The 13,110-nt window shown below is 28.5% G+C and overlaps 2 protein-coding genes and 1 long non-coding RNA gene across 3 annotated transcripts in view; 2 read left to right on the forward strand and 1 right to left on the reverse strand.

Moving 5' to 3' along the window:
* LOC106684147 (DNA repair and recombination protein RAD54-like) overlaps nucleotides 1-10,648 on the forward strand; it is a gene marked incomplete in the record, with an annotated part of 21,239 nt that extends 10,591 nt beyond the window's left edge. Inside the window, 6 exon segments of the mRNA XM_067049952.1 lie at nucleotides 676-847; nucleotides 1,108-1,309; nucleotides 2,227-2,433; nucleotides 2,946-3,109; nucleotides 5,402-5,594; nucleotides 10,369-10,648. Coding sequence (XP_066906053.1) covers nucleotides 676-847; nucleotides 1,108-1,309; nucleotides 2,227-2,433; nucleotides 2,946-3,109; nucleotides 5,402-5,594; nucleotides 10,369-10,464 — 1,034 coding nt within the window.
* Nucleotides 5,463-13,110, reverse strand: part of LOC136796382 (uncharacterized) — a 50,889-nt gene continuing 43,241 nt past the window's right edge. Inside the window, exon 4 of the long non-coding RNA XR_010844091.1 lies at nucleotides 5,463-5,563. This is a non-coding gene — a long non-coding RNA (uncharacterized lncRNA). The remainder of the gene's footprint in view (nucleotides 5,564-13,110) is intronic.
* LOC106684146 (suppressor of sable) overlaps nucleotides 11,064-13,110 on the forward strand; it is a 51,614-nt gene continuing 49,567 nt past the window's right edge. The window contains exon 1 of the mRNA XM_014426061.3: nucleotides 11,064-11,374. Coding sequence (XP_014281547.2) covers nucleotides 11,310-11,374 — 65 coding nt within the window. The 5' untranslated portion in view covers nucleotides 11,064-11,309. The remainder of the gene's footprint in view (nucleotides 11,375-13,110) is intronic.

Raw genomic sequence — 13,110 nt, forward strand, 5'->3', positions numbered from 1 at the left:
TAAAGGTCATAAACTTTTTTATAGTCCATTAAACTACCTTTAATTTTAGTGCTAATAGACATCTGCACGTCACATAGTTCCTGAGATATAGAATTCTCAAAATAAAGTAACTAACTACTAATCTTTCAGTAGATTTTTAAGAAATTTTGCTTTTTAAAAAGCTATATCTCGAAAACTATTGGACGTAAATAGCTCTTTTAGGGCTAATATTTCTGCAAATTTACTCTTCTTTAAATAATGTTCTCTTAGATTTTTTAGTTTTGTTGGTTGTTTTTAAGATATAGAGCTCCGAATGAAAAATTAGTTTTTTTTAAGGTTTTGAAATAGCTGGCATTTTTTATTTCCCCTAACTATACTTGGCAGACTCATCAATTTTGACCAGTAATTATACCTAGTTTTCATTAAAGTAATCAAAAATTGGGGTGAGATAACTTCCTTTTATTCTTCCCGGCTCTTGTACTATATTAAAACATCCTCCCTCTACCTTGGAAGTTTGAGTCTATGAGTTTGTATTGGAATGTGCAACTGAAATGTTTGTTCAATGTATTAGTGTATATAGTGTATTAGTTGTATGTTGAACACTTTGTTTAAAATTAGTGACATTTTTTTTTTTTAATTTTAACAAATTTACCTTCACCTTAAATTAATTTCATATTTCAATCTATTCTTTTTTAGAAAATGAAGATGGTGAAAAGTCTAGTAGACTTTCTGCTTTGTCAGTGGTAACTTCTTTGAAACAATTATGCAACCATCCAGATCTTGTAATGGATAAAGTTTTAGAAGGTAAAGATGGGTTCCAGGGTGCTAGAGCAAAACTTCCACAGGGTTATGAAGAATCTTATAGAAGGTAAGTGCAAATTTGTTAAGTTTATTTATTAACACACTTTGTTCTATGACATTCGTGATTATGTGTTTAAACATGTTTCTGCTCTTATAAATTATACAATTATACTTGATAAAATAAGCTGTTGTGCATAATCAAAATACTTGGAAACCAACAAGAAATAAGAATGGTGAAGGTCGCCTAGAAAAATTTTACTTTATCAATTTTCTTATATTTTGTGTGGGATATAGTGATAATAATAATATTGTTATTGTATTTTTTAGAAAAACTCTAAATGTAGAATTGTCTACTAAAATGATGGTACTGGATTGTCTGTTGGCCATAATAAAGTCTACATCAACTGACAAAGTGGTTTTAGTATCTAATTATACACAGACTTTAGAAATGTTTGAAAGACTTTGTGCCATGCGAAAGTACCAATATGTGAGATTAGATGGTTCTATGACTATAAAGAAAAGAGGAAAAGTAAGAATTTTGGGTAATTTAAATTGTTCTGTTTCAACTATTATATATTTTCCTCAATTTCATATTGCAAAGCTTTAATTATTTTTGACTTTTTGGTTTTTAATATCATTATTGATTTTTGGTTTTTGTATCATACAAATTAAAAATTGAGAAATCCTATTTTCTAAAATATCTCATAGAATATTTATCTAGATGAAGGATGAATCAGAATTTATTTATTAGCCCTACAATAATTGAATTAATTGCATTTAAGTGATTAAAATAGACATGTATGTATAGATGTTGGGCAGGATAAAGAAGAATATCTATGACTTCCTGATAATGTCCTAGTAAGTAGTATTAAGATAAGAGCAGCACCAATAACCAAATAGGTTACTTAAGTTAGGTTTTGTTTTGAACTGTATTGAATAATGGTTTTACGAAGCCTTCAGTTTCTTACTTGGATTTGGGTTATGAAATTTTATTTTAAAATTTTTGACAGATTTTAAATTAAAAGAAATTAAAAAGAAGTTTTAACTTAATTTTAATTAAAAATATTGTAGGCTGCAACTCAACTGAGTTGCTAGCCTACCTTCTATGCTACAACCCCTGATGAAGACCTGAAACTCAGGTCGAAACGTCGGGATAAAATAAATAAATATGGTTTTGTTTATTTATGTTGTTCTTTGCTGACCGCATCCCCCGACAAACTTCTCCAATCATTAAAAATATTGTAATTAAGACGCATAGCTGCGTACACTTTTGAAGAATTTTTGGAATCTTTATAAACATAGTCCTTTCTCCTCCTGAAATTTGTAATGGTTTGCTAAAATCTGTTCTATTATTAATAGTATTTATTTTTATTGTACTCTGATAAGACTTACTAAGTATATGTTATTACTGAAAATTTTTTTCGCTCATATGAATTATTATTTTAGGTTGTTGAACAGTTTAATAAACCAGATTCTGGTATTTTTATCTTCATGCTGAGTTCAAAGGCAGGAGGTTGTGGACTAAACTTGATTGGTGCTAATAGGCTCGTTATGTTTGATCCGGATTGGAATCCAGCAAATGATGACCAAGCTATGGCTAGAGTTTGGCGAGATGGTCAGAAGAAACCTTGTTTTATTTACAGATTTATTGCTGTATGTATGACTAACTTTTTCATAAAAACTATACCATTTATTAATCCACTGAAGTAGGAACTAGAAAGAGTTCTAGGTAAAAACATTTATGATCATAAAGATGAAATTCATAATCAGCATCCTATAAAACATAAATGGACAGTTTTTAGAATTATTCCATGCCTTTCGAGACCTCTTTTTGGTTTCTATTTGACTGGATTGTGTTCAGTCTCATAGTTTAAAATCCCACTCATTTCAAAACAAAGGGCTAAAGAAAAAAATCTGAACTAAGACTGAAGGTAATTTTCTCTTCATCAATTTATTATAAATCAATGTATAAGTCATGAGCAAAAGTAAATATTAATCTTACCTTTTTGTTTGTGCTTGTGTTTTTGGGTGTTATGAATTGAACACGTTTTCCAGTGCTTGTCCCCTTGGTATTCAAAAAATATATACATTGAATCAATTTTAAATATTCGCTACTCATGCTTTTGGAATAAATATAATATCTGTTTATTTTGTTGCAATTTTAGACTGGAAGTATAGAAGAAAAAATGCTTCAGAGACAAGCCCATAAAAAAGCATTAAGTTCCAGTGTTGTAGATTGTGAAGAAGATGTGAAATGCCATTTTTCTATGGTCGAGCTAAAATCACTATTCATGTACCAAGAAAATACAAAAAGTGATACTCATGACAAGTATGTATTTATCAGTTTTGTCTAATTTTATTTATTTGTTTTTAACTTGTTATATTTTCTATCTTAAATGATAGGTAGAAAAGAAAGAATTAATTATATCCATTTTGAGGTTGTTATCTACACATATATTCCTATTTAATATGTTTTTATAGCTTTTATATTAGTGATGAATGGTGGTGATGATGATGTTTTGAGATTACTTCCCAAGTTTAGACTTGGTCTGCTCCAGTATACCCCTCTAATAATTTTTATTAAGCACAGTTACTCTCCATTATTCTATACCAAGTCGATTTCATGGTACAATGAACACATGAGGTGCAATAAACTTTCTGACTTAGTTTTGGTGAGCCATGTTGAACAGTTATATAGACACATGAACATTTATATAAACACTAAAGTCATTTATATGCTCCATGTGAAATGCTCCAGAGATTGCTTAGCATGTGGCCATGACCTATAATATGTTCGAAACCTTAATGATGAGAACTATGGTAACCATCTACACTGTGTCCTTACACAGTTAATGGTGACCCCTTGGTCACCACCCTTTTAATGTTAACTGTTTTTTTTTTCATGTATAGTATATACTAAGTGATTTATGGGAACAGGAAATAGGACAGTAAAGAGATTGTTCTGAAGAGATAAGAGGAACTAAGATCTTAGAATGTTACATAAAATTCAAAAACTCTCTCCAAGAAGCGATTTTTTACGGAAATTAAACCAATATGAAGCAAAGAGAGAAAAAGAGAGAGAGATGTTTTCAGCCAAAGAGGAACAAATCTAAAAATGGAGTCAACACTTTGTTGAGCTCCTAAATTGTACAGTTGAAGATGAAAAACTTTACCAGGACACCCTTGTTGATGGAAACTATACAGAAGATGTGTAGATTCATACCAATCCTCCAACTGATAGAGAAATAATTAAAGTTAGTGGGAAACTCAGGAATGTGAAGGTCCTAGAGATAATAAGATAATATTCTAATACACCTGCAGAACTTCTAAAAAGAGACTCTACGATGATCACTGATGTGTGGAAAAAAGGAAGATATTGCTGAAGATACCCCTAATAGGGGGTTGATTGTAGCAGCGTGGTAACGAGCCTGTCTGCCAACCCAAAGGTTGTGAGTTCGAGTTTCCGGCCCTAACCGGGATTTTTCCAAGCATGTAATTATACAATACTCACTCATACTCTCCCCTGGGCATTTGTGAGACCCGTTAAGGAATGGGTGGCACTCACAAAACCCACCTTATGAAAACCACGTCATCAAACGCGTGAGGTATTTCCTAAGTACATAACGTGAGGCCTTGGCCTCCACAGTCTGTCGCGCCAATAATAATAATATGTAGTAGTAAGGTAAAGGTACATTTACTGTATCTAAGTTTGTACATCTTTTGGAGTTCACTCATAAAAACTCTTGAAGATCACAATGTTATAATTTTACCACACCAAACTAATAAAATACAGTAATGTATAAATCATAACTAGTTCCAACTCTAATGAATACTAACAAAATGGTTTGTAATCTAAACCATTATCTATGAGTGTATACTTCCTATCTTAATACATACTTAACTTCTTTTAGTCTGCATATCATTTGACTGGCTCAAACTAAATGTGTACACTATGCTGTCCTAATCATATCTCTAAACACAATGGCTGCCTCGCAATCCAAGCTGTAAATCTTGGTCACCGCATTTGACAATTTACAATTTGTCTTTTTATTTATTTATTTTTTTATCAACTTTGGTGATACAGAAGTATGATATTTTTATTATTGTATTTCAAAATTATATTTGTTAAATGTTAATCAATTTTTTTAATTTTAATTTTAACAGTTTATTGTTACTTTCAAATATGAAGAAGATGGTCAGGGTTGCGGTCAAAATAGTCTTCAACTATCTTGAATCCAACATTTTGCTCCACTTTGTAGGGCTTCATCAGGTCCGTTTAGGCTATTTGAGCTGTTTAGCTTATCGTCTTGAACAGCCCTGATGAAGCCCTATAAAGTGGGGTGAAATGTCGGATAATAAATAGTTGAAAACTATTTTGTTCTTTTTTTACCTCAAAAAACCTGACTATCTTCATATTTTAAATTATACGGTCAACTATTTATGTTCATTATATTGTTACTTTCTTTTTTTTTTCTAATTTAATTTAGATAAAAACATTTATCAATTCATTCTTAAGCTGTGCAAATTCTGAATATATATTGTGTATTTATCTGTTATCATGTATATGTATAATAACTTAATGATAATTAGAACTGGTAGACTATATTATTGGTTATGACAGGTTGAAATGTGCACGGTGTGTGAATGGAATTCAGACCAAAGGACCTCCTCCTGAATGTGATTGCACAGATGATTTTTCCAGTTGGCATCATTGCTCTGAGAAGAGGTGGTTGATAGATCCAGTTCTTAAGCAGTGCTGGGGATCTGGTGTAACATTTGTTTTCTATCAACATTCCCACAAACAGAAACCAATGGTTAGTTCTTTGTTTAAACTAATTTGTTAATTTTATTTATTATAATAAATACATAATATGAATGTGCTAGGTTTAAATTTTTACCATGAAAGAGGAAGAGGGGAGGGTGAATCCTAGCTCTATTATAATGCAGAATATAGCTAGCTCAGTCAACTTATCCAAAAAAAGTTGGTTTTGCTGCGTTGAAAAAGTTTAATTTAGTTCAAAAAGTTTTGGAAATATATTGAGGGAGGTGTCTAAAATTACAAGGAGACACAAAATAGATAAACAAAGCAGATGAGATTATGACTGAACCAGGGTATTGATAGGGCTTATTTCTTTATCCCGATCTCTTACTGTTTCCTAGATATGAACCGGCTAAAATGTAAAATTTGTATTAACCACATTTTTCATCAAAATTGCCCTTCCAAGCCTTTGTCCTATTAGGAAGTTGTAGAGCATTAAATTTCCTCCAAGAATATATATTTAAAAAAATAGATACAAATCTATACTACTACTACTCATGGAGGGTCAGGGGTTCAGTACTTAGTAAGAAAGTACTGTTACTAGACCAACGGTTATGCAAGGAGGTGATTTGGTCAGAATCACACTCGAAAGAATATATATACTTCTGCTAATATACCATCAAGCAGTCAAAAGTTAGTGCATTTTTAATGTCAGGGTTGATTTAGAGATTCTGCTAGTTCCTAAAATGCTTATAATTTTCTTTTAAATTTAAAGGACTTCATCACATTATAAGTGTATTGTCAATGTAAACATAATTAGTATTTATCAGCCGTATAATTACTAAAATGTCTAAATATGTAAATGAATGAAATTAATACTTTTTTTCTATTAGAGATCTAATGTGGGTTATCAGTTAATGTCAAATCCTGTATCTACTATATTTTTATATGTTAATGCATGTCGAAATTTATATACCAAGGTACAAGAAGACTGTTAGCTAAAAAGGTTTTCAGCTAGGAATGAGCGTAAAGAGGAGTAAGCAATAATACAATCATAAATTATAATTCATTTGTTTTTATTTAGTAAATAGATTAAGTATCTAACTATGAAAAAGTAATTGTTATAAAAGAAGTTAAATTATTAATTTTTTTCTTATTTTCCTATGTATGTTGCTACTATTGCTAGGGCACTGTTCCATCAACGTATCGGAAGAAGGGGAGGGAGGGGTCAAAACTAAAATCTCTTAACTATTTTGACTGGATCTCCCAACTTACTGGAAATCTGGGAAATATCTTCTGAAATTCACCTTTTTCCTAAACATTTTTAGAATATTAACTTCACAAAATAAAATTTATAAGCAATTTTTAGTACAATAGCCTATTTGAATAATATTTTACCACAATATAGCAGTTTGACGTAGGTATATTTTCGGGCTCTCAAATTATTGGAGAAGATGACAAACCTCTCAGTTAGAGTTGGTGTTATAGAAGCGTTTTTTGGGATCTCAACAATTTGCCTTTTTTCCACAGTTTTTATGCATTAATGATTCTTTACTGTTCACATTTTTTTATAAGTCTCTGTTCCATTAACAATGTATAATACAAGGTAGTTTGACTTTACCTTCTAAATCAGGGGTACCCAACTTTTTTATAATGCATACTGCAACCGGGCCTGTTCCCAACACTCTTCCCCCTCCCTCTCCTTTACTCTACACAATTATTATTATAATTAGTATAGGTACTGGTTTTGAAAAATATTTGTTTCTCTTTAGTTAATTTCGAGAATATACCTACAAAACAAAAACAGTTAATGACTATTTTTTAGACAATAAAAGTTTATGTTAGGATTAACAATGTACAACCTACTTACTAATTGTTAATTTCCACTGACTCAAAGTTATTTCAACTTGTCAGAAAATTGATATTATTGTAGAATCTCCCCCCCCCCCCCCAATAAAGAAAATCATAGTTATAGAAACATTTAAGTTAAGTAAATACATTAAAATAAATAAATACAAAATATTTGAAACCAACTGAAATAAAAATTAATTCACACAATAATCCACTATCTTTAATGAAACTTTTGAATTTATTTTTGTTTGTTCAGATTTTCAAAGTCTAGTTCAGCTCTGGTTGAAGACAAAATTAATAAATTCTTAAAAGAAAGAGTCGGTACCAAAGAACAATATTCATTTTTTATTAGGCCTATGTTGGAGAAAGGTTCCTCACACACACCTTTGAGGATAGTTGAACCAAATCTAAAAGAATATTGTAGTTTAAAATATCTGAGTTTAGGGAAATGTTTTGATCACAAAAAGTCCCAGCTAGCCTTTTGCTGCTTAGTCAAATCTTGGTTCCCTTGATTGAACCTTGATTTAAAATTGGGATAGTAATTTTGTTTACTATATCAAACAACTCTGTAACTAATCAAACTCTTTAAATTAATCAAACTAAATTACCCTTCTATTCCAAAAAGAGATCTTGAATTTAAAAATAAATAAATTTAGAAATCTACAGGTCGATTGTACATTTTTTTTTTTTTTTCAAAAAAGGCACAATGTATATTATAGCACAATGTATTCTTTGCATTTGTTGCTATTATAATTCAATTCAGAGTTAATAAAATCCAGATAGTAGGTATAGTTTCCACTTAATAGTTTAACTTAATAATTTTTACCAAACTTAGCCTAGTAAAGCATGCTTTTCAAAATTCCTTTCTGTAAAATCTGCATGATCACACTATTTAGTTCTTTTTAGTGATTTAATGTTTATAGTCTGAATTCATGCTATTAAAAAAAATGTTATAATGACTATCAATTTTGCAAAAATTCTTTTATAGGTTTTTCCATTCATAGTTGTAATTCTTTGAAATTCATTTGTTAGGAGTTGCAAATTATTTTTCCTTTATTAGAAAGAAAAAGCTTCTAATCTTTATTTTATAGGCTTTTTTTTTTTTTTTAATAATTACAATTTAAAACTTTTTTTTTAAATACTGTTAAAAATAATGTATATATGATGTATGATATACTAATGTATTAACATATAATGTATTTGAAATGGAGACCTACTCAACGCTTTCAATAATTAAAATCTGCATTGAGAAAATTGTTCACTTTGAGTTTTTTATAATTATGGATGCTTACTGTTATTCACTATTATTAAAAACTAAAAAATAAGTTTTTATAGTTTTACTTTTTTATTGAAATATATTTTTAACCCTAAATTGGAGTTTCATGTTGATAAAATAAATAAATAATTAGGTATTTATTTGACAGTTGAACAAAAGAAGATTGAAAAATACTAGCCTATCATATGGCTTAGCTGTATGAAAACTCGATTTTAAATTTCAAAAGAAAACAGTTTAACTATACCTTAACACATGTATAGATATGTATATATATTTTATATACATTAACATATACTTTATTTAATTATATATACATATAATATTTGATATTATTATATATGATAGAGAATGTATAAAAACAGAAATTAAATTAGTTACTCGAAACATTTATTGTTAGCTTTAAAATTGGTGTGTTTATATTTTGCTGGTTTTTTTAAAACAAACATGGTGACTAGAAGAAACTGAGTAATGGGAGTAAAATAATAATCGGCTTAATTCTTATTTTGAGAGTTTTTTTGTATGTGTGTCTACTTTCCCACAGTGATCTATTAATTCTGACGGTCTTATATCTTATTAGAATAACAATATTTACTATTGTTTCATATATTTATCCATGATATTCAAACAATCTTGGTTTTCTATTATTGATTTTTTTTTAATGATTTTTTGATAGGACTTTTATTTAAAAATATATGATTCATTAAAAAATAAATCAAAAGAAAGAATAAATTGAAAGAATCATAATTATATTTTATCCAACATTGTGTTCATTGTTCATTATCTTTACAACTGCTTACAAAGTTATCTTGAACAGTGGCTGTTCATTGATTAAATCAAGATTTCATTCATTTTGAGTTCTTAACATATTGCTATCCTATCTATATGTTTTTGATTTAAATATTAGTATAAAACTCAGACACTAGTTTTCTTACTATCATGAATCACGTCAATGTCCAAATAGCCAGTTTTTAAATTGTTATATAGAGTTATTTTTAAATCTTGAAATGAATCAAATTTGATCAATATTTTCAGATAGTATCAAATCAGAGCTGGGCAAAAATTAACTATGAATGAAACTATCACTAAATTGTTATAGAAACAATGTTTAGTTATTAATTGTTCAATAATAAATCAACGTTGTGTCCATAAAAATTTAGTTATAGTTAGTTTATTACTATATTTTTGCCCAGCCTTGCATCTAACAAAATTTCATCCTGTTTCAACTTTAATTGAACATATGGCCATATTTACTAATTTTTTACAATTATTAGAACTCTTGAAATTCCACTCTTTACTGCTTAAATAAAAAATCTAACTTTTTTGAAATTAGTAGTTAAAATATTTAAATTTTATAATAGAATTAATTTTGCTTGCTATCCAATTAAGCTATTGAAAGTTGATTCCTAATGATTTATTATTCATTTATATTATTGTTTCATTAAAGAAAATCAACTTTATAGAATTAAAATTTTTTGTTTGTTTCATGATATTTTTTTTTGTTAGTATTATTTCATTTATAGTTTTCAACATATGAAAAATAAAATGGAAATTAATAAATCTTGACTGGTTTTGAGAAATTTAGACAATCTTTTTAGAAAAAATGATTAATATGATTTAAAAATAAATGGAGTATTTAATAATTGTATTCTTAAAATAAATATTATTGAACATATTGCATTAATTTGACAAAACTGATGTACAGGTCCAAATAGAAAAGGAAGAAGAGGATGAAGAAAAAGAGGAATGTGATGAGAAAGATTTGGATGATATTAAAGAGAATTCTGAAAATTGTATTTAGTTTCATATTTTTATTTTAATCAAGCCATAACAAATATCAAGTTTGTATATATACTTTGTAAATAAGTACGGATAATATTTATTATACTTTTTATTAATGGTAATTGCATTTTTTCCTTGGTATTTGTCTTTCATAAAGCTCTAATTTGACCTATATATTTTTAAAGATTTGTTAATATTGTTTAATGAAAAAATTAACAATAATTATTATTTATTTTTTTATATGTTTTTTTAATAAATCTTCTTTTGCACTTATTGACATTTTAATGGATTGATACTATTAAAATGTATCTTTACGTTATTATTTTTATAAAAACAATGTGGTTATCATATTATTTTTAATCATTGTCATTTTACCTACACTACAGTGAACCTATTTGAATTTAATAAATTTTGGTATGAAATAAAATATCCATGGTATTATTAAAAATCAAACTACTTTTAATGTAGTCAATATAACAGTTTTTACTAATTGATTGAAGAATGCATTTTCTGTTTTTAGTTGAAATAAGAAAATTCTGAGTAATTTCAGTTCTGCATTCTTATTGGGCGTAGCCCCACCCCTGTAGTGACGTCACAATCCTGTTCTAGGAGCTGATGTGGCTTGTCGCCATATTGAATCAAGTGTACGCCGTGAACAGAGTAGGGAAGCTGAGGCAATATCCAGGTTGACCAAAAAATTAAGAAGAATGATTAATTATCTAATTTATAATCACTAAGCCAATCTCTCTATTACTCTTACGCACTTAATTAAAATAAAGAATTAGTGTAATTGCAGCTCCAACTAAGTGTTTAGTAAGACTATTCATCTGAATTCTGTCCCCGGGCTAACGTTCGGAGTAGACAATGGCCCTTAAAAGTGAAACTGCATCGCCTCCAAACGGCATGGTTAATGTTATCAATCAAGAAAGGTGCAGTAATTTTTTTGTTCAGAATACTTTAGGGGATGAACATTTTATTTTTCCTCTATATTTATATTTTTTTTTTACACCTAGCTCAAATGATGAATGTTTTCAACGTTTTAAAATGTAATAAACCTTCATCATTCGGGCATTTCACAACCTATTTGTTTTATTTTTATTTAATTTTGTTTTATTTCCGGCGTAAATGGTTCAAAGGGTGATTGGCTTGGTGGGCTATATCTAACAATACAACATTATAACAGCAAACAAGTGTTCCTGTCAAATATTCATTTTTCTTACTACAAATTTTGGACGTGAAATGAAGGTAGGAGATAAATACTTTTAAATTGCCTATAAATGAGAGTAATACAGTCGGTTTCCTAGTCTCATATTACGTCTAGCATGTTTATTTAACAATTTTCTTCTTCGAGACAGCCATCTTGCCATGCCTTTCTCTACCTAAAAATAGAACTTTTACGTCACTGAATTTGCCGGGATCAACGTAAAACGTAGTTTTATTTATCTTTAAATAAATATTGACTAAGTCTTATTAGCCTACTTTATGAGGTTTAACTTCAAATCATTATTTTACTTATAAAAAATAATCATAGTAGTTTTTGTTATAGGATTATTGTCAATCGTGACATTGATAAATTACTAGTGTATTAACACTAGTCAGCATTTTTCTCCCGTAAATATGTCATATGAAATAATGTATTTAATTTCTCTCCTTTTGTTATTCAATTGTAAAGAAGGTCCGAATAAAACAGTTATGCCTTTCGCTTGACCGAGATACAAAGGAACCAGGAACGGGGGCGTCGACCGCTTTAGTCATCAAGCGCGCTTTGTTCTTGTATTAATAAAGTTCCAACCAAGCCGCGTTCGACTCTTGAGTTGATTGTATATAATTTTCCGTATAACCTATATTTTTCTTTTCTTTTATTATTTCAGTTTGTACTTCTTTAATTTTCTATTTTAAGTGTATTAAGTTATATATATTTTTTTCATGGTTACTGTAGCGATTTTTCCTTTCTCTGGCTAAGGGTTTACTATTGGTTATTTTATTTCTCATATTTTATGTAACGGTTCTTCTATCTATTATTATTATGTTTTATTTATTTTGACCATTTACTTTTATTTTATGCTATGATTAGCCTTACAATTATGTTTGCATTTTCTTTATTTTTCTCTATCATATTTTAATTTATTTCATTACTCATGTTTATTTTTTAATTGTATGTTTTTAATTACTCGCTATAGGAATTCATTTTTTACAGACTCCTATAAAATAATGGGGGGAATAAGTGATCGCATTTTTGGGATCGTTAATCATGAAATCGAAATCAATACTCTTCCGTTTCTAAAAACATTCTTAATATTATTTATGATAAAGGTAAAAATTGTAAAGAAGAAAAACTGAATACCAATTTGACAATCATAAAAATTAAATACAATTTTTAGATACACAATGAAATTAAAAAGGATAATTCTATACATTGAATCCTTACATTCCGAAAGAGAAATTACCTCAAAAACATTATGGGTGTTCTTGATCAAAATTCTCTTAAAATTTGAATTTGGAAGCATTGTCAGTTACTCAAAATCACTTATTTAAAAGTCATTAGAAAAATTTTAAAAGAATATTTATAATTAGTATTTTTAATAAAGGCATATGTGTTTAGGGTGTTTGAGTAACACTAATTTAAATTTTGTACATATGATATTTTGTGATCAGTCCGATTCTT

This window comes from Halyomorpha halys, unplaced genomic scaffold (genome assembly GCF_000696795.3).
Source record: "Halyomorpha halys isolate HHAL.00 unplaced genomic scaffold, Hhal_1.1 Scaffold548.1, whole genome shotgun sequence".
Taxonomy (NCBI): Eukaryota; Metazoa; Arthropoda; class Insecta; order Hemiptera; family Pentatomidae; genus Halyomorpha; species Halyomorpha halys.